Source organism: Salvelinus fontinalis, chromosome 32, assembly GCF_029448725.1.
Source record: "Salvelinus fontinalis isolate EN_2023a chromosome 32, ASM2944872v1, whole genome shotgun sequence".
In the NCBI taxonomy this organism is placed as follows: domain Eukaryota; kingdom Metazoa; phylum Chordata; class Actinopteri; order Salmoniformes; family Salmonidae; genus Salvelinus; species Salvelinus fontinalis.
In genome coordinates, this window is record NC_074696.1 from 2009545 (window position 1) to 2029098 (window position 19554).

At 51.0% G+C, this 19554-nt stretch overlaps 1 protein-coding gene across 11 annotated transcripts in view; it reads left to right on the forward strand.

Moving 5' to 3' along the window:
- Window positions 1-19554, forward strand: part of spire1a (spire-type actin nucleation factor 1a) — a 168489-nt gene that overhangs the window by 25370 nt on the left and 123565 nt on the right. For 9 of the 11 annotated variants that reach the window (XR_008755585.1, XM_055893197.1, XM_055893200.1 and 6 more), the window contains one exon: window positions 1109-1234. The exons of the other annotated variants lie outside the window; for them this stretch is intronic. Coding sequence is in view for 8 of the 9 variants with exons in the window: in XM_055893197.1 (XP_055749172.1) it covers window positions 1109-1234 (126 nt within the window). In the remaining variant the exon portion in view is untranslated. The remainder of the gene's footprint in view (window positions 1-1108; window positions 1235-19554) is intronic. 11 annotated transcript variants of the gene reach the window in all.

Below are 19554 nucleotides of genomic sequence, written 5' to 3' on the forward strand. Positions count from 1 at the left end.
AGATCTGGGACCAGGCTATAGGAGGAGACAACAGATCTGGGACTAGGCTATAGGAGGAGACAACAGATCTGGGACTAGGCTTTAGGAGGAGACTACAGATCTGGGACCAGGCTATAGGAGGAGACAACAGATCTGGGACCAGGCTATAGAAGGAGACTACAGATCTGGGACCAGGCTATAGGAGGAGACTACAGATCTGGGACCAGGCTATAGGAGGAGACTACAGATCTGGGACCAGGCTATAGAAGGAGACTACAGATCTGGGACCAGGCTATAGGAGGAGACTACAGATCTGGGACCAGGCTATAGGAGGAGACTACAGATCTGGGACCAGGCTATTATAGGAGACTACAGGTCTTGGACCGGGCTATTATAGGAGACTACGGATCTGGGACCAGGCTATAGGAGGAGACTACAGATCTGGGACCAGCCTATAGGAGGAGACTACAGATCTGTGACCAGGCTATAGGAGGAGACTACAGATCTGGGACCAGGCTATAGGAGGAGACTACGGATCTGGGACCAGCCTATAGGAGGATACTACAGATCTGGGACCAGCCTATAGGAGGAGACTACAGATCTGGGACCAGCCTATAGGAGGAGACTACAGATCTGGGACCAGCCTATAGGAGGAGACTACAGATCTGGGACCAGCCTATAGGAGGAGACTACAGATCTGGGACCAGGCTATAGGAGGAGACTACAGATCTGGGACCAGGCTATAGGAGGAGACTACAGATCTGGGACCAGGCTATAGGAGGAGACTACAGATCTGGGACCAGGCTATAGGAGGAGACTACAGATCTGGGACCAGGCTATAGGAGGAGACTACAGATCTGGGACCAGGCTATAGGAGGAGACTACGGATCTGGGACCAGGCTACAGGAGGAGACTACGGATCTGGGACCAGCCTATAGGAGGAGACTACGGATCTGGGACCAGCCTATAGGAGGAGAGCCGTTGCTCCCCAGGGAACATTATCCATCAACAACCTCTCCGTCACTCTGTTCTGGGCTGTGTTCTCAAGCTCCTTCCTCTAATGATAATGATCTGTGTATACATTAAATTATCAGTGTATGACTTTGTCCTCTGTCCCTCATTCTCCCAGCTGTGTACGTCCCACCTGCCCAGCCCCTCTGATGCCCCTAACCACTACCAGGCTGTGTGTCTGGCGCTCTACGCCGAGACCAGAGAGCTACGCACCTTCCTGGAGAAGATCAGGAGTGCCAAAGAGGTGAGGCTCCTGACACGTTTATTCACCCAATCACTGAAGAGATGAGGCCCCTGACACGTTTATTCACCCAATCACTAAAGAGATGAGGCTCCTGACACGTTTATTCACCCAATCACTAAAGAGATGAGGCTCCTGACACGTTTATTCACCCAATCACTAAAGAGATGAGGCTCCTGACACGTTTATTCACCCAATCACTAAAGAGATGAGGCTCCTGACACGTTTATTCACCCAATCACTAAAGAGATGAGGCCCCTGACACGTTTATTCACCCAATCACTAAAGAGATGAGGCCCCTGACACGTTTATTCACCCAATCACTAAAGAGATGAGGCCCCTGACACGTTTATTCACCCAATCACTAAAGAGATGAGGCTCCTGACACGTTTATTCACCCAATCACTAAAGAGATGAGGCTCCTGACACGTTTATTCACCCAATCACTAAAGAGATGAGGCTCCTGACACGTTTATTCACCCAATCACTAAAGAGATGAGGCTCCTGACACGTTTATTCACCCAATCACTAAAGAGATGAGGCTCCTGACACGTTTATTCACCCAATCACTAAAGAGATGAGGCTCCTGACACGTTTATTCACCCAATCACTAAAGAGATGAGGCTCCAGAGATGAGGCTCCTGACACGTTTATTCACCCAATCACTAAAGAGATGAGGCTCCTGACACGTTTATTCACCCAATCACTAAAGAGATGAGGCTCCTGACACGTTTATTCACCCAATCACTAAAGAGATGAGGCTCCTGACACGTTTATTCACCCAATCACTAAAGAGATGAGGCTCCTGACACGTTTATTCACCCAATCACTAAAGAGATGAGGCTCCTGACACGTTTATTCACCCAATCACTAAAGAGATGAGGCTCCTGACACGTTTATTCACCCAATCACTAAAGAGATGAGGCTCCTGACACGTTTATTCACCCAATCACTAAAGAGATGAGGCTCCTGACACGTTTATTCACCCAATCACTAAAGAGATGAGGCTCCTGACACGTTTATTCACCCAATCACTAAAGAGATGAGGCTCCTGACACGTTTATTCACCCAATCACTAAAGAGATGAGGCTCCTGACACGTTTATTCACCCAATCACTAAAGAGATGAGGCTCCTGACACGTTTATTCACCCAATCACTAAAGAGATGAGGCTCCTGACACGTTTATTCACCCAATCACTAAAGAGATGAGGCCCCTGACACGTTTATTCACCCAATCACTAAAGAGATGAGGCCCCTGACACGTTTATTCACCCAATCACTAAAGAGATGAGGCCCCTGACACGTTTATTCACCCAATCACTAAAGAGATGAGGCCCCTGACACGTTTATTCACCCAATCACTAAAGAGATGAGGTCCCTGACACTTTTATTCACCCAATCACTAAAGAGATGAGGCCCCTGACACGTTTATTCACCCAATCACTAAAGAGGGGAGGCCCCTGACACGTTTATTCACCCAATCACTAAAGAGGGGAGGCCCCTGACACGTTTATTCACCCAATCACTAAAGAGGGGAGGCCCCTGACACGTTTATTCACCCAATCACTAAAGAGATGAGGCTCCTGACACGTTTATTCACCCAATCACTAAAGAGGTGAGGCCCTTGACTCAGCAGCGACTTGACATAATGTGTGTTGGAGAGGCCCCTGACTCAGCAGCGACTTGACATAATGTGTGTTGGAGAGGCCCTTGACTCAGCAGCAGCTGATCAGTTTGACATAATGTGGGTTGGAGAGGCCCCTGACTCAGCAGCAGCTGATCAGTTTGACATAATGTGTGTTGGAGAGGCCCCTGACTCAGCAGCGACTTGACATAATGTGTGTTGGAGAGGCCCCTGACTCAGCAGCAGCTGATCAGTTTGACATAATGTGTGTTGGAGAGGCCCCTGACTCAGCAGCAGCTGATCAGTTTGACATAATGTGTGTTGGAGAGGCCCCTGACTCAGCAGCAGCTGATCAGTTTGACATAATGTGTGTTGGAGAGGCCCCTGACTCAGCAGCAGCTGATCAGTTTGACATAATGTGTGTTGGAGAGGCCCCTGACTCAGCAGCAGTTTGACATAATGTGTGTTGGAGAGGCCCCTGACTCAGCAGCAGTTTGACATAATGTGTGTTGGAGAGGCCCCTGACTCAGCAGCAGTTTGACATAATGTGTGTTGGAGAGGCCCCTGACTCAGCAGCGACTTGACATAATGTGTGTTGGAGAGGCCCCTGACTCAGCAGCGACTTGACATAATGTGTGTTGGAGAGGCCCTTGACTCAGCAGCGACTTGACATAATGTGTGTTGGAGAGGCCCCTGACTCAGCAGCAGCTGATCAGTTTGACATAATGTGTGTTGGAGAGGCCCCTGACTCAGCAGCAGCTGATCAGTTTGACATAATGTGTGTTGGAGAGGCCCCTGACTCAGCAGCAGCTGATCAGTTTGACATAATGTGTGTTGGAGAGGCCCCTGACTCGGCAGCAGTTTGACATAATGTGTGTTGGAGAGGCCCCTGACTCAGCAGCAGCTGATCAGTTTGACATAATGTGTGTTGGAGAGGCCCCTGACTCAGCAGCAGCTGATCAGTATGACATAATGTGTGTTGGTGAGGCCCCTGACTCAGCAGCAGCTGATCAGTTTGACATAATGTGTGTTGGAAAGGCCCCTGACTCAGCAGCAGTTTGACATAATGTGTGTTGGAGAGGCCCCTGACTGGGCAGCAGTTTGACATAATGTGTGTTGGAGAGGCCCCTGACTCAGCAGCAGTTTGACATAATGTGTGTTGGTGAGGCCCCTGACTCAGCAGCAGTTTGACATAATGTGTGTTGGAGAGGCCCCTGACTCGGCAGCAGTTTGACAATGTGTGTTGGTGAGGCCCCTGACTCAGCAGTGACTTGACATAATGTGTGTTGGAGAGGCCCCTGACTCAGCAGCAGCTGATCAGTTTGACATAATGTGTGTTGGAGAGGCCCCTGACTCAGCAGCAGTTTGACATAATGTGTGTTGGAGAGGCCCCTGACTCAGCAGCAGCTGATCAGTTTGACATAATGTGTGTTGGAGAGGCCCCTGACTCAGCAGCAGCTGATCAGTTTGACATAATGTGTGTTGGAGAGGCCATTGACTCAGCAGCAGTTTGACATAATGTGTGTTGGAGAGGCCCTTGACTCAGCAGCAGTTTGACATAATGTGTGTTGGTGAGGCCCCTGACTCAGCAGCAGTTTGACATAATGTGTGTTGGTGAGGCCCCTGACTCAGCAGCAGTTTGACATAATGTGTGTTGGAGAGGCCCCTGACTCCGCAGCAGTTTGACATAATGTGTGTTGGAGAGGCCCCTGACTCAGCAGCAGCTGATCAGTTTGACATAATGTGTGTTGGAGAGGCCATTGACTCAGCAGCAGTTTGACATAATGTGTGTTGGAGAGGCCCTTGACTCAGCAGCAGCTGATCAGTTTGACATAATGTGTGTTGGAGAGGCCCCAGACTCAGCAGCAGCTGATCAGTTTGACATAATGGCAGCAGTTTGACATAATGTGTGTTGGAGAGGCCATTGACTCAGCAGCAGTTTGACATAATGTGTGTTGGAGAGGCCCCTGACTCAGCAGCAGCTGATCAGTTTGACATAATGTGTGTTGGAGAGGCCCCTGACTCAGCAGCAGCTGATCAGTTTGACATAATGTGTGTTGGAGAGGCCCCTGACTCAGCAGCAGCTGATCAGTTTGACATAATGTGTGTTGGAGAGGCCCCTGACTCGGCAGCAGTTTGACATAATGTGTGTTGGAGAGGCCCCTGACTCAGCAGCAGCTGATCAGTTTGACATAATGTGTGTTGGAGAGGCCCCTGACTCAGCAGCAGCTGATCAGTATGACATAATGTGTGTTGGTGAGGCCCCTGACTCAGCAGCAGCTGATCAGTTTGACATAATGTGTGTTGGAAAGGCCCCTGACTCAGCAGCAGTTTGACATAATGTGTGTTGGAGAGGCCCCTGACTGGGCAGCAGTTTGACATAATGTGTGTTGGAGAGGCCCCTGACTCAGCAGCAGTTTGACATAATGTGTGTTGGTGAGGCCCCTGACTCAGCAGCAGTTTGACATAATGTGTGTTGGAGAGGCCCCTGACTCGGCAGCAGTTTGACAATGTGTGTTGGTGAGGCCCCTGACTCAGCAGTGACTTGACATAATGTGTGTTGGAGAGGCCCCTGACTCAGCAGCAGCTGATCAGTTTGACATAATGTGTGTTGGAGAGGCCCCTGACTCAGCAGCAGTTTGACATAATGTGTGTTGGAGAGGCCCCTGACTCAGCAGCAGCTGATCAGTTTGACATAATGTGTGTTGGAGAGGCCCCTGACTCAGCAGCAGCTGATCAGTTTGACATAATGTGTGTTGGAGAGGCCATTGACTCAGCAGCAGTTTGACATAATGTGTGTTGGAGAGGCCCTTGACTCAGCAGCAGTTTGACATAATGTGTGTTGGTGAGGCCCCTGACTCAGCAGCAGTTTGACATAATGTGTGTTGGTGAGGCCCCTGACTCAGCAGCAGTTTGACATAATGTGTGTTGGAGAGGCCCCTGACTCCGCAGCAGTTTGACATAATGTGTGTTGGAGAGGCCCCTGACTCAGCAGCAGCTGATCAGTTTGACATAATGTGTGTTGGAGAGGCCATTGACTCAGCAGCAGTTTGACATAATGTGTGTTGGAGAGGCCCTTGACTCAGCAGCAGCTGATCAGTTTGACATAATGTGTGTTGGAGAGGCCCCAGACTCAGCAGCAGCTGATCAGTTTGACATAATGGCAGCAGTTTGACATAATGTGTGTTGGAGAGGCCATTGACTCAGCAGCAGTTTGACATAATGTGTGTTGGAGAGGCCCCTGACTCAGCAGCAGCTGATCAGTTTGACATAATGTGTGTTGGAGAGGCCCCTGACTCAGCAGCAGCTGATCAGTTTGACATAATGTGTGTTGGAGAGGCCCCTGACTCAGCAGCGACTTGACGTAATGTGTGTTGGAGAGGCCCCTGACTCAGCAGCAGCTGATCAGTTTGACATAATGTGTGTTGGAGAAGCCCCTGACTCAGCAGCAGCTGATCAGTTTGACATAATGTGTGTTGGAGAGGCCCCTGACTCAGCAGCAGCTGATCAGTTTGACATAATGTGTGTTGGAGAGGCCCCTGACTCAGCAGCAGCTGATCAGTTTGACATAATGTGTGTTGGAGAGGCCCCTGACTCAGCAGCGACTTGACATAATGTGTGTTGGAGAGGCCCCTGACTCAGCAGCGACTTGACATAATGTGTGTTGGAGAGGCCCCTGACTCAGCAGCAGCTGATCAGTTTGACATAATGTGTGTTGGAGAGGCCCTTGACTCAGCAGCGACTTGACATAATGTGTGTTGGAGAGGCCCCTGACTCAGCAGCAGCTGATCAGTTTGACATAATGTGTGTTGGAGAGGCCCCTGACTCAGCAGCAGCTGATCAGTTTGACATAATGTGTGTTGGAGAGGCCCCTGACTCAGCAGCGACTTGACATAATGTGTGTTGGAGAGGCCCCTGACTCAGCAGCAGCTGATCAGTTTGACATAATGTGTGTTGGAGAGGCCCTTGACTCAGCAGCGACTTGACATAATGTGTGTTGGAGAGGCCCCTGACTCAGCAGCAGCTGATCAGTTTGACATAATGTGTGTTGGAGAGGCCCCTGACTCAGCAGCAGCTGATCAGTTTGACATAATGTGTGTTGGAGAGGCCCCTGACTCAGCAGCAGCTGATCAGTTTGACATAATGTGTGTTGGAGAGGCCCCTGACTGGGCAGCAGTTTGACATAATGTGTGTTGGAGAGGCCCCTGACTCAGCAGCAGTTTGACATAATGTGTGTTGGTGAGGCCCCTGACTCAGCAGCAGTTTGACATAATGTGTGTTGGAGAGGCCCCTGACTCGGCAGCAGTTTGACAATGTGTGTTGGTGAGGCCCCTGACTCAGCAGTGACTTGACATAATGTGTGTTGGAGAGGCCCCTGACTCAGCAGCAGCTGATCAGTTTGACATAATGTGTGTTGGAGAGGCCCCTGACTCAGCAGCAGTTTGACATAATGTGTGTTGGAGAGGCCCCTGACTCGGCAGCAGTTTGACATAATGTGTGTTGGTGAGGCCCCTGACTCAGCAGCAGTTTGACATAATGTGTGTTGGAGAGGCCCCTGACTCGGCAGCAGTTTGACAATGTGTGTTGGTGAGGCCCCTGACTCAGCAGTGACTTGACATAATGTGTGTTGGAGAGGCCCCTGACTCAGCAGCAGCTGATCAGTTTGACATAATGTGTGTTGGAGAGGCCCCTGACTCAGCAGCAGTTTGACATAATGTGTGTTGGAGAGGCCCCTGACTCGGCAGCAGTTTGACATAATGTGTGTTGGTGAGGCCCCTGACTCCGCAGCAGTTTGACATAATGTGTGTTGGAGAGGCCCCTGACTCAGCAGCAGCTGATCAGTTTGACATAATGTGTGTTGGAGAGGCCATTGACTCAGCAGCAGTTTGACATAATGTGTGTTGGAGAGGCCCTTGACTCAGCAGCAGCTGATCAGTTTGACATAATGTGTGTTGGAGAGGCCCCAGACTCAGCAGCAGCTGATCAGTTTGACATAATGGCAGCAGTGACATAATGTGTGTTGGAGAGGCCCCTGACTCAGCAGCAGCTGAGCAGTTTGACATAATGTGTGTTGGAGAGGCCATTGACTCAGCAGCAGTTTGACATAATGTGTGTTGGAGAGGCCCCTGACTCAGCAGCAGCTGATCAGTTTGACATAATGTGTGTTGGAGAGGCCCCTGACTCAGCAGCAGCTGATCAGTTTGACATAATGTGTGTTGGAGAGGCCCCTGACTCAGCAGCGACTTGACATAATGTGTGTTGGAGAGGCCCCTGACTCAGCAGCAGCTGATCAGTTTGACATAATGTGTGTTGGAGAGGCCCCTGACTCAGCAGCAGCTGATCAGTTTGACATAATGTGTGTTGGAGAGGCCCCTGACTCAGCAGCAGCTGATCAGTTTGACATAATGTGTGTTGGAGAGGCCCCTGACTCAGCAGCAGCTGATCAGTTTGACATAATGTGTGTTGGAGAGGCCCCTGACTCAGCAGCAGTTTGACATAATGTGTGTTGGAGAGGCCCCTGACTCAGCAGCAGCTGATCAGTTTGACATAATGTGTGTTGGAGAGGCCCCTGACTCAGCAGCGACTTGACATAATGTGTGTTGGAGAGGCCCCTGACTCAGCAGCGACTTGACATAATGTGTGTTGGAGAGGCCCCTGACTCAGCAGCAGCTGATCAGTTTGACATAATGTGTGTTGGAGAGGCCCTTGACTCAGCAGCGACTTGACATAATGTGTGTTGGAGAGGCCCCTGACTCAGCAGCAGCTGATCAGTTTGACATAATGTGTGTTGGAGAGGCCCCTGACTCAGCAGCAGCTGATCAGTTTGACATAATGTGTGTTGGAGAGGCCCCTGACTCAGCAGCGACTTGACATAATGTGTGTTGGAGAGGCCCCTGACTCAGCAGCAGCTGATCAGTTTGACATAATGTGTGTTGGAGAGGCCCTTGACTCAGCAGCGACTTGACATAATGTGTGTTGGAGAGGCCCCTGACTCAGCAGCAGCTGATCAGTTTGACATAATGTGTGTTGGAGAGGCCCCTGACTCAGCAGCAGCTGATCAGTTTGACATAATGTGTGTTGGAGAGGCCCCTGACTCAGCAGCAGCTGATCAGTTTGACATAATGTGTGTTGGAGAGGCCCCTGACTCAGCAGCAGCTGATCAGTTTGACATAATGTGTGTTGGAGAGGCCCCTGACTGGGCAGCAGTTTGACATAATGTGTGTTGGAGAGGCCCCTGACTCAGCAGCAGTTTGACATAATGTGTGTTGGTGAGGCCCCTGACTCAGCAGCAGTTTGACATAATGTGTGTTGGAGAGGCCCCTGACTCGGCAGCAGTTTGACAATGTGTGTTGGTGAGGCCCCTGACTCAGCAGTGACTTGACATAATGTGTGTTGGAGAGGCCCCTGACTCAGCAGCAGCTGATCAGTTTGACATAATGTGTGTTGGAGAGGCCCCTGACTCAGCAGCAGTTTGACATAATGTGTGTTGGAGAGGCCCCTGACTCGGCAGCAGTTTGACATAATGTGTGTTGGTGAGGCCCCTGACTCAGCAGCAGTTTGACATAATGTGTGTTGGAGAGGCCCCTGACTCCGCAGCAGTTTGACATAATGTGTGTTGGAGAGGCCCCTGACTCAGCAGTGACTTGACATAATGTGTGTTGGAGAGGCCCCTGACTCAGCAGCAGCTGATCAGTTTGACATAATGTGTGTTGGAGAGGCCATTGACTTAGCAGCAGTTTGACATAATGTGTGTTGGAGAGGCCCTTGACTCAGCAGCAGCTGATCAGTTTGACATAATGTGTGTTGGAGAGGCCCCAGACTCAGCAGCAGCTGATCAGTTTGACATAATGGCAGCAGTGACATAATGTGTGTTGGAGAGGCCCCTGACTCAGCAGCAGCTGAGCAGTTTGACATAATGTGTGTTGGAGAGGCCATTGACTCAGCAGCAGTTTGACATAATGTGTGTTGGAGAGGCCCCTGACTCAGCAGCAGCTGATCAGTTTGACATAATGTGTGTTGGAGAGGCCCCTGACTCAGCAGCAGCTGATCAGTTTGACATAATGTGTGTTGGAGAGGCCCCTGACTCAGCAGCAGTTTGACATAATGTGTGTTGGAGAGGCCCCTCACTCAGCAGCAGCTGATCAGTTTGACATAATGTGTGTTGGTGAGGCCCCTGACTCAGCAGCAGCTGATCAGTTTGACATAATGTGTGTTGGAGAGGCCCCTGACTCAGCAGCAGTTTGACATAATGTGTGTTGGAGAGGCCCCTGACTCAGCAGCAGTTTGACATAATGTGTGTTGGAGAGGCCCCTGACTCAGCAGCAGCTGATCAGTTTGACATAATGTGTGTTGGAGAGGCCCCTGACTCAGCAGCAGCTGATCAGTTTGACATAATGTGTGTTGGAGAGGCCCCTGACTCAGCAGCAGTTTGACATAATGTGTGTTGGAGAGGCCCCTGACTCCGCAGCAGTTTGACATAATGTGTGTTGGAGAGGCCCCTGACTCAGCAGCAGCTGATCAGTTTGACATAATGTGTGTTGGAGAGGCCCCTGACTCAGCAGCGACTTGACATAATGTGTGTTGGAGAGGCCCCTGACTCAGCAGCAGCTGATCAGTTTGACATAATGTGTGTTGGAGAGGCCCCTGACTCAGCAGCAGCTGATCAGTTTGACATAATGGCAGCAGTGACATAATGTGTGTTGGAGAGGCCCCTGACTCAGCAGCAGCTGATCAGTTTGACATAATGTGTGTTGGAGAGGCCCCTGACTCAGCAGCAGTTTGACATAATGTGTGTTAGAGAGGCCCCTGACTCAGCAGCAGTGACATAATGTGTGTTGGAGAGGCCCGGAGTCTGATCAACAGCTCTACCAGTAGAAGTGTTTAAATGATCAATTAGCTAGAATGATCAATTAGCTAGAATGATCAATTAGCTAGAATGATCAATTAGCTAGAATGATCAATTAGCTAGAATGATCCCGTATTCTGCAGACCTGCTCAGAATATGAGGATCTGAACCATGGCGTGGCACATCTCCAAAAGGAGACCCAGCTGCTTGGTGTTGTCACTTTATCCATATCCAGAAAGCCCTGTCCAGGTTTCAGCCTATTCAGAAGGGTTCCTGGACCTAATTCATTAGCCTACTTACTGCTAGACCAGTAACACTAATTCACTCAGTCAGGAGATGAATGATTTACTTCAGAGTTTCAACAGATTAATGATTCACAAGGGAGCGTTTCAACGGGGCCGAGTCCACCGCACTGTGAGCAGCCAGTCAGAGGGAAGCCCTAGGCGTGATGGGATGACAGCAGGGGACTGACTGGTTTAACTGGGTCAGTGAGGCAAAGGACACTGGGAGGTCTCCGTGCTGTATCTAAATATTCTACAGTGGCTTCCTCTCCTTCCCCACACCATTTATAACCTGGCTGCTCTGACTGCAGTAGGATTAAGCTACTACGCTCTCCTCCTTTACCTTACATCTCTTCCCCTCACTCTCTCTCCTACCACCATCCCCTACCTCCTCTCTCTCTCTCTCTCTCTCTCTCTCCTACCACCATCCCTTACCACCTCTCCCTCTCTCTCCTACCACCATCCCCTACCTCCTCTCTCTCTCTCTCTCTCTCCTACCACCATCCCTTACCTCCTCTCTCTCTCTCCTACCACCATCCCTTACCTCCCCTCTCTCTCTCTCTCTCCTACCACCATCCCTTACCTCCTCTCCCTCTCTCTCTCCTACCACCATCCCTTACCTCCTCTCTCCCTCTCTCTCTCCTACCACCATCCCTTACCTCCTCTCTCCCTCTCTCTCTCCTACCACCATCCCTTACCTCCTCTCTCCCTCTCTCTCTCCTACCACCATCCCTTACCTCCTCTCTCTCTCTCACTCCTACCACCATCCCTTACCTCCTCTCTCTCTCTCTCTCTCTCTCTCTCTCTCTCTCTCCTACCACTATCTCTTACCTCCCCTCTCTCTCTCTCTCTCTTACCACCATCCCTTACCTCCCCTCTCTCTCTCTCTCTCTTACCACCATCTCTTACTTCCCCTCCCTCTCTCTCCTACCACCTTACCTCCTCTCTCTCTCTCCTACCACCATCCCTTACCACCTCTCCCTCTCTCTCTGCTACCACCATCCCTTACCTCCCCTCTCTCTCTCCTACCGCCATCCCTTACCTCCTCTCCCTCTCTCTCCTACCACCATCCCTTAACTCCTCTCCCTCTCTCTCTCCTACCACCATCCCTTACCTCCTCTCTCTCCTACCACCATCCCTTACCTCCTCTCTCTCCTACCACCATCCCTTACCTCCTCTCTCTCTCTCTCTCTCTCTCTCTCTCTCTCTCTCTCTCTCTCTCTCTCTCTCTCTCTCTCTCTCTCTCTCTCTCTCTCCTACCACCATCCCTTACACCTCTCCCTCTCTCTCTCCTACCACCATCCCTTACCTCCTCTCCCTCTCTCTCTCCTACCACCATCCCTTACCTCCCCTCTCTCTCTCCTACCACCATCCCTTAACTCCTCTCCCTCTTTCTCTCCTACCACCATCCCTTACCACCTCTCTCTCTCTCACTCCTACCACCATCCCTTACCTCCTCTCCCTCTCTCTCTCTCCTACCACCACCCCTTACCTCCTCTCCCTCTCTCTCTCCTACCACCACCCCTTACCTCCTCTCTCCCTCTCTCTCTCCTACCACCATCCCTTACCTCCTCTCTCCCTCTCTCTCTCCTACCACCATCCCTTACCTCCTCTCCCTCTCTCTCTCCTACCACCATCCCTTACCTCCTCTCCCTCTCTCTCTCCTACCACCATCCCTTACCTCCTCTCTCCCTCTCTCTCTCCTACCACCATCCCTTACCTCGTCTCTCTCTCTCTCTCCTACCACCATCCCTTACCTCCTCTCCCTCTCTCTCTCCTACCACCATCCCTTACCTCCTCTCCCTCTCTCTCCTACCACCATCCCTTAACTCCTCTCCCTCTCTCTCTCCTACCACCATCCCTTACCTCGTCTCTCTCTCTCTCTCCTACCACCATCTCTTACCTCCTCTCCCTCTCTCTCTCTCTCTCTCCTACCACCATCCCTTACCTCCTCTCTCTCTCTCTCTCTCTCTCCTAACACCATCCCTTACCACCTCTCTCTCTCCTACCACCATCCCCTACCTCCTCCCTTTCTCTCTCCTACCACCATCCCTTACCTCCTCTCTCTCTCTCTCTCCTACCACCATCCCTTACCTCTCTCTCTCTCTCTCTCTCTCTCTCTCTCTCTCTCTCTCTCTCTCTCTCTCTCTCTCCTACCACCATCCCTTACCTCCTCTCTCTCCTACCACCATCCCTTACCTCCTCTCCCTCTCTCTCTCCTACCACCATCCCTTACCTCCCCTCTCTCTCTCCTACCACCATCCCTTACCTCCTCTCCCTCTCTCTCTCCTACCACCACCCCTTAACTCCTCTCTCTCTCCTACCACCATCCCTTACCTCGTCTCTCTCTCTCTCTCCTACCACCATCCCTTACCTCCTCTCCCTCTCTCTCTCTCTCTCCTACCACCATCCCTTACCTCCTCTCTCTCTCTCTCTCTCTCCTACCACCATCCCTTACCACCTCTCTCTCTCTCCTACCACCATCCCCTACCTCCTCCCTCGCTCTCTCCTACCACCATCCCTTACCTCCTCTCTCTCTCTCTCTCTCTCCTACCACCATCCCTTACCTCCTCTCTCCCTCTCTCTCTCCTACCACCATCCCTTACCTCCTCTCCCTCTCTCTCTCCTACCACCATCCCTTACCTCCTCTCCCTCTCTCTCTCCTACCTCCATCCCTTACCTCCTCTCTCCCTCTCTCTCTCCTACCACCATCCCTTACCTCCTCTCTCTCTCTCTCTCTCTCCTACCACCATCCCTTACCTCCTCTCCCTCTCTCTCTCCTACCACCATCCCTTACCTCCTCTCCCTCTCTCTCTCCTACCACCATCCCTTAACTCCTCTCCCTCTCTCTCTCCTACCACCATCCCTTACCTCGTCTCTCTCTCTCTCTCCTACCACCATCCCTTACCTCCTCTCCCTCTCTCTCTCTCTCTCTCCTACCACCATCCCTTACCTCCTCTCTCTCTCTCTCTCCTAACACCATCCCTTACCACCTCTCTCTCTCCTACCGTCATCCCCTACCTCCTCCCTCTCTCTCTCCTACCACCATCCCTTACCTCCTCTCTCTCTCTCTCTCTCTCCTACCACCATCCCTTACCTCTCTCTCTCTCTCTCTCTCTCTCTCTCTCTCTCTCTCTCTCTCTCTCTCTCTCTCTCTCTCTTACCACCATCCCTTACCTCCTCTCTCTCTCTCTCTCCTACCACCATCCCTTACCTCCTCTCCCTCTCTCTCTCCTACCACCATCCCTTACCTCCCCTCTCTCTCTCCTACCACCATCCCTTAACTCCTCTCCCTCTCTCTCTCCTACCACCACCCCTTAACTCCTCTCCCTCTCTCTCTCCTACCACCATCCTTTACCTCGTCTCTCTCTCTCTCTCCTACCACCATCCCTTACCTCCTCTCCCTCTCTCTCTCTCTCCTACCACCATCCCTTACCTCCTCTCTCTCTCTCTCTCTCTCCTACCACCATCCCTTACCACCTCTCTCTCTCTTCTACCACCATCCCCTACCTCCTCCCTCGCTCTCTCCTACCACCATCCCTTACCTCCTCTCTCTCTCTCTCTCTCCTACCACCATCCCTTACCTCTCTCTCTCTCTCTCTCTCTCTCTCTCTCTCTCTCTCTCTCTCCTACCACCATCCCTTACCTCCTCTCTCTCTCTCTCTCTCCTACCACCATCCCTTACCACCTCTCCCTCTCTCTCTCCTACCACCATCCCTTACCTACTCCCTCTCTCTCTCCTACCACCATCCCTTACCTCCCCTCTCTCTCTCCTACCACCATCCCTTACCTCCCCTCTCTCTCTCCTACTGCCATCCCTTACCTCCTCTCCCTCTCTCTCTCCTACCGCCATCCCTTACCTCCTCTCCCTCTCTCTCTCCTACCGCCATCCCTTACCTCCTCTCTCTCTCTCTCTCTCTCTCCTACCACCATCCCTTACCTCCTCTCTCTCTCTCTCTCTCCTACCACCATCCCTTACCTCCTCTCTCTCTCTCCTACCACCATCCCTTAACTCCTCTCCCTCTCTCTCTCCTACCACCACCCCTTAACTCCTCTCCCTCTCTCTCTCCTACCACCATCCCTTACCTCGTCTCTCTCTCTCTCTCTTACCACCATCCCTTACCTCCTCTCCCTCTCTCTCTCCTACCACCATCCCTTAACTCCTCTCCCTCTCTCTCTCCTACCACCATCCCTTACCTCGTCTCTCTCTCTCTCTCCTACCACCATCCCTTACCTCCTCTCCCTCTCTCTCTCTCTCCTACCACCATCCCTTACCTCCTCTCTCTCTCTCTCTCTCTCTCTCCTACCACCATCCCTTACCACCTCTCTCTCTCTTCTACCACCATCCCCTACCTCCTCCCTCGCTCTCTCCTACCACCATCCCTTACCTCCTCTCTCTCTCTCTCTCTCCTACCACCATCCCTTACCTCTCTCTCTCTCTCTCTCTCTCTCTCTCTCTCTCTCTCTCTCTCTCCTACCACCATCCCTTACCTCCTCTCTCTCTCTCTCTCTCCTACCACCATCCCTTACCTCTCTCTCTCTCTCTCTCTCTCTCTCTCTCTCTCCTACCACCATCCCTTACCTCCTCTCTCTCTCTCTCTCTCCTACCACCATCCCTTACCACCTCTCCCTCTCTCTCTCCTACCACCATCCCTTACCTACTCCCTCTCTCTCTCCTACCACCATCCCTTACCTCCCCTCTCTCTCTCCTACTGCCATCCCTTACCTCCTCTCCCTCTCTCTCTCCTACCACCATCCCTTACCTCCTCTCCCTCTCTCTCCTACCGCCATCCCTTACCTCCTCTCCCTCTCTCTCTCTCCTACCACCATCCCTTACCTCCTCTCCCTCTCTCTCTCCTACCGCCATCCCTTACCTCCTCTCTCTCTCTCTCCTACCACCATCCCTTACCTCCTCTCTCTCTCTCCTACCACCATCCCTTAACTCCTCTCCCTCTCTCTCTCCTACCACCACTCCTTAACTCCTCTCCCTCTCTCTCTCCTACCACCATCCCTTACCTCGTCTCTCTCTCTCTCTCTTACCACCATCCCCTACCTCCTCTCCCTCTCTCCTACCACCATCCCTTAACTCCTCTCCCTCTCTCTCTCCTACCACCACCCCTTAACTCCTCTCCCTCTCTCTCTCCTACCACCATCCCTTACCTCGTCTCTCTCTCTCTCTCTTACCACCATCCCTTACCTCCTCTCTCTCTCTCTCTCTCTCTCTCCTACCACCATCCCTTACCTCCTCTCTCTCTCTCTCTCTCTCTCTCCTACCACCATCCCTTACCACCTCTCCCTCTCTCTCTCCTTCCACCATCCCTTACCTCCCCTCTCTCTCTCCTACTGCCACCCCTTACCTCCTCTCCCTCTCTCTCTCCTACCGCCATCCCTTACCTCCTCTCCCTCTCTCTCTCCTACCGCCATCCCTTACCTCCTCTCTCTCTCTCTCTCTCTCCTACCACCATCCCTTACCTCCTCTCTCCCTCTCTCTCTCCTACCACCATCCCTTACCTCCTCCCTCTCTCTCTCCTACCACCATCCCTTACCTCCTCTCCCTCTCTCTCTCCTACCACCATCCCTTACCTCCTCTCCCTCTCTCTCTCCTACCGCCATCCCTTACCTCCTCTCCCTCTCTCTCTCCTACCGCCATCCCTTACCTCCTCTCCCTCTCTCTCTCTCCTACCACCATCCCTTACCTCCTCTCCCTCTCTCTCTCTCCTACCACCATCCCTTACCTCCTCTCCCTCTCTCTCTCCTACCACCATCCCTTACCTCCTCTCTCTCTCTCCTACCACCATCCCTTAACTCCTCTCCCTCTCTCTCTCCTACCACCACCCCTTAACTCCTCTCCCTCTCTCTCTCCTACCACCATCCCTTACCTCGTCTCTCTCTCTCTCTCTTACCACCATCCCTTACCTCCTCTCTCTCTCTCTCTCTCTCTCCTACCACCATCCCTTACCACCTCTCCCTCTCTCCTACCACCATCCCCTACCTCCTCCCTCTCTCTCTCCTACCACCATCCCTTACCTCCTCTCTCTCTCTCTCTCTCCTACCACCATCCCTTACCTCCTCTCTCTCTCCTACTGCCATCCCTTACCTCCTCCCTCTCTCTCTCCTACCACCATCCCTTACCTCCTCTCTCCCTCTCTCTCTCCTACCACCATCCCTTACCTCCTCTCCCTCTCTCTCTCCTACCACCATCCCTTACCTCCTCTCCCTCTCTCTCTCCTACCACCATCCCTTACCTCCCCTCTCTCTCTCCTACCACCATCCCTTACCTCCTCTCTCTCTCTCTCTCTCTCTCTCCTACCACCATCCCTTACCTCCTCTCCTCTCTCTCTCTCCTACTGCCATCCCTTACCTCCTCTCCCTCTCTCTCTCCTACCACCATCCCTTACCTCCCCTCTCTCTCTCCTACCACCATCCCTTACCTCCTCTCTCTCTCTCTCTCTCTCTCTCCTACCACCATCCCTTACCTCCTCCCTCTCTCTCTCTCCTACCACCATCCCTTACCTCCTCTCCCTCTCTCTCTCCTACCGCCATCCCTTACCTCCCCTCTCTCTCTCTCTCTCTCCTACCACCATCCCTTACCTCCTCTCCCTCTCTCCTACCACCATCCCTTACCTCCTCTCTCCCCTCTCTCTCTCCTACCACCATCCCTTACCTCCCCTCCCCTCTTTCTCTCTCCCACCATCCCTTACCTCCCCTCCCCTCTCTCTCTCCTACCGCCATCCCTTACCTCCTCTCCCTCACTCCTACCACCATCCCTTACCTCCTCTCTCTCTCTCTCTCTCCTACCACCATCCCTTACCTCCTCTCCCTCTCTCTCTCCTACCACCACCCCTTACCTCCTCTCTCTCTCTCTCTCTCCTACCGCCATCCCTTACCTCCTCTCTCCCCTCTCTCTCTCCTACCACCATCCCTTACCTCCCCTCCCCTCTTTCTCTCTCCCACCATCCCTTACCTCCTCTCCCTCTCTCTCTCCTACCACCATCCCTTACCTCCCCTCTCTCACTCCTACCGCCATCCCTCCCCTCCTCTCTCTCCCGCCATCCCGTACCTCCCTATTCAACAGATGTTACTCCAGGTGTAGTGGAAGCCCCTAGCTCCAACAGTGCAGTAATATATCTAACAATAAACAGAAATACACACATCTAAAAACAAAAATAATGGAATTAATAAATGTTAGGATGAGCAATGTCAAAGTGTGTGTGTGTACACTACCGGTCAAAAGTTTAAGAACACCTACCGGTACTCATTTAAGATTTTTATTTGTTATTTGTACTATTTTCTACATTTCTGTATAAATATAATAACACTTTTTTTGGTTACTACATGACTACTTTGGCCCAAAGCGATCGACCAAATTCCCACCAGAGGAGGGAGAGATGAGTACATGGTACATTAAGGCCTACACTCACATACACTAAGTTTTGTCATTCTTTTTTTTACAGTCAAAAATATGTGTTATTTCATAGTTTTGATGTCTTCACTATTATTCTACAATGTAGAAAATAGTAAAAATCTGAGTTTTTATTGTCTAGTATATCTTAAGAATACTTGCATAGAATAGTATTTACAGCAATAGTTAAAATAGGATGCATTTCACTAGAATACAGTACATACTACTTCCACATTTTGTTACGTTACAGACTTATTCTACAACGGATAAAACATTTTAAATAATCAGTGTACACACAATACCCCTTAATGACTGAACAATTATTACATTTACGTACTACTTCAGACGGTTTTAACTCAGTTCACTGTTGAAGCGCCGTTGGCAGTGATTACAGCCTCGATTCTTCTTGGGTATGACGCTACAAGCTTGGCACACCTGTATTTGGGGAGTTTCTCCCATTGTTCTCTGGGTTAAAGTCTGCTGCTACCTCAACGCCTAGGAGGTATCACTTCTTTATTGAATAAGAGTTCAAAGTTCATACCAAGTTGACATACTTTGAGCTCACGCTGAAGTTGGCTTAGTTCTGTAGTTTGATATTAGCCCTTTTAACGTCTGGACCGTTGTCCTTACGTCCTCGGGAACACACATGTTACGTTTTCGTAAAGGGCTGATGTAGTAGGGGAGAGAAGGGAGTGTTTCATAGTTCACAACCAATGTCTGTTCACTTGGGCGGGGCCACTTGGGCGGGGCCACTGAGTGAACAGAGTTTACCTTATGGAAACAATTCTCTCATTTTAGAAGCTAAAATCACATTTCATCTTTTCACAAATAGTTTCATATTTATACATTTAAATTGGACAACAACTCCATGTGAATCTCATAACTAGAATGTGTAGATTTTCCCAGATACAGTTTGTCGTCCTATCATCAGTAATCATGTCTCAGATGACAACTGAGATCATATTCTTTAAGTACCAACGCATATTTTCAACTGGTTGGATTACCGAAATATGGTTCTGGTCACCACCCTTTTGGTGTTAACAGAGTCTTTATGTTAACAAAGGCTTTTCCAAGAGTCACTCTGTAGAGAGAGAGATAAGGGGGAAAGGTATTTATGGGGGTTATAAACCTCACCAACAGGCCAACGTCATGACAACAGGTACTTCCTT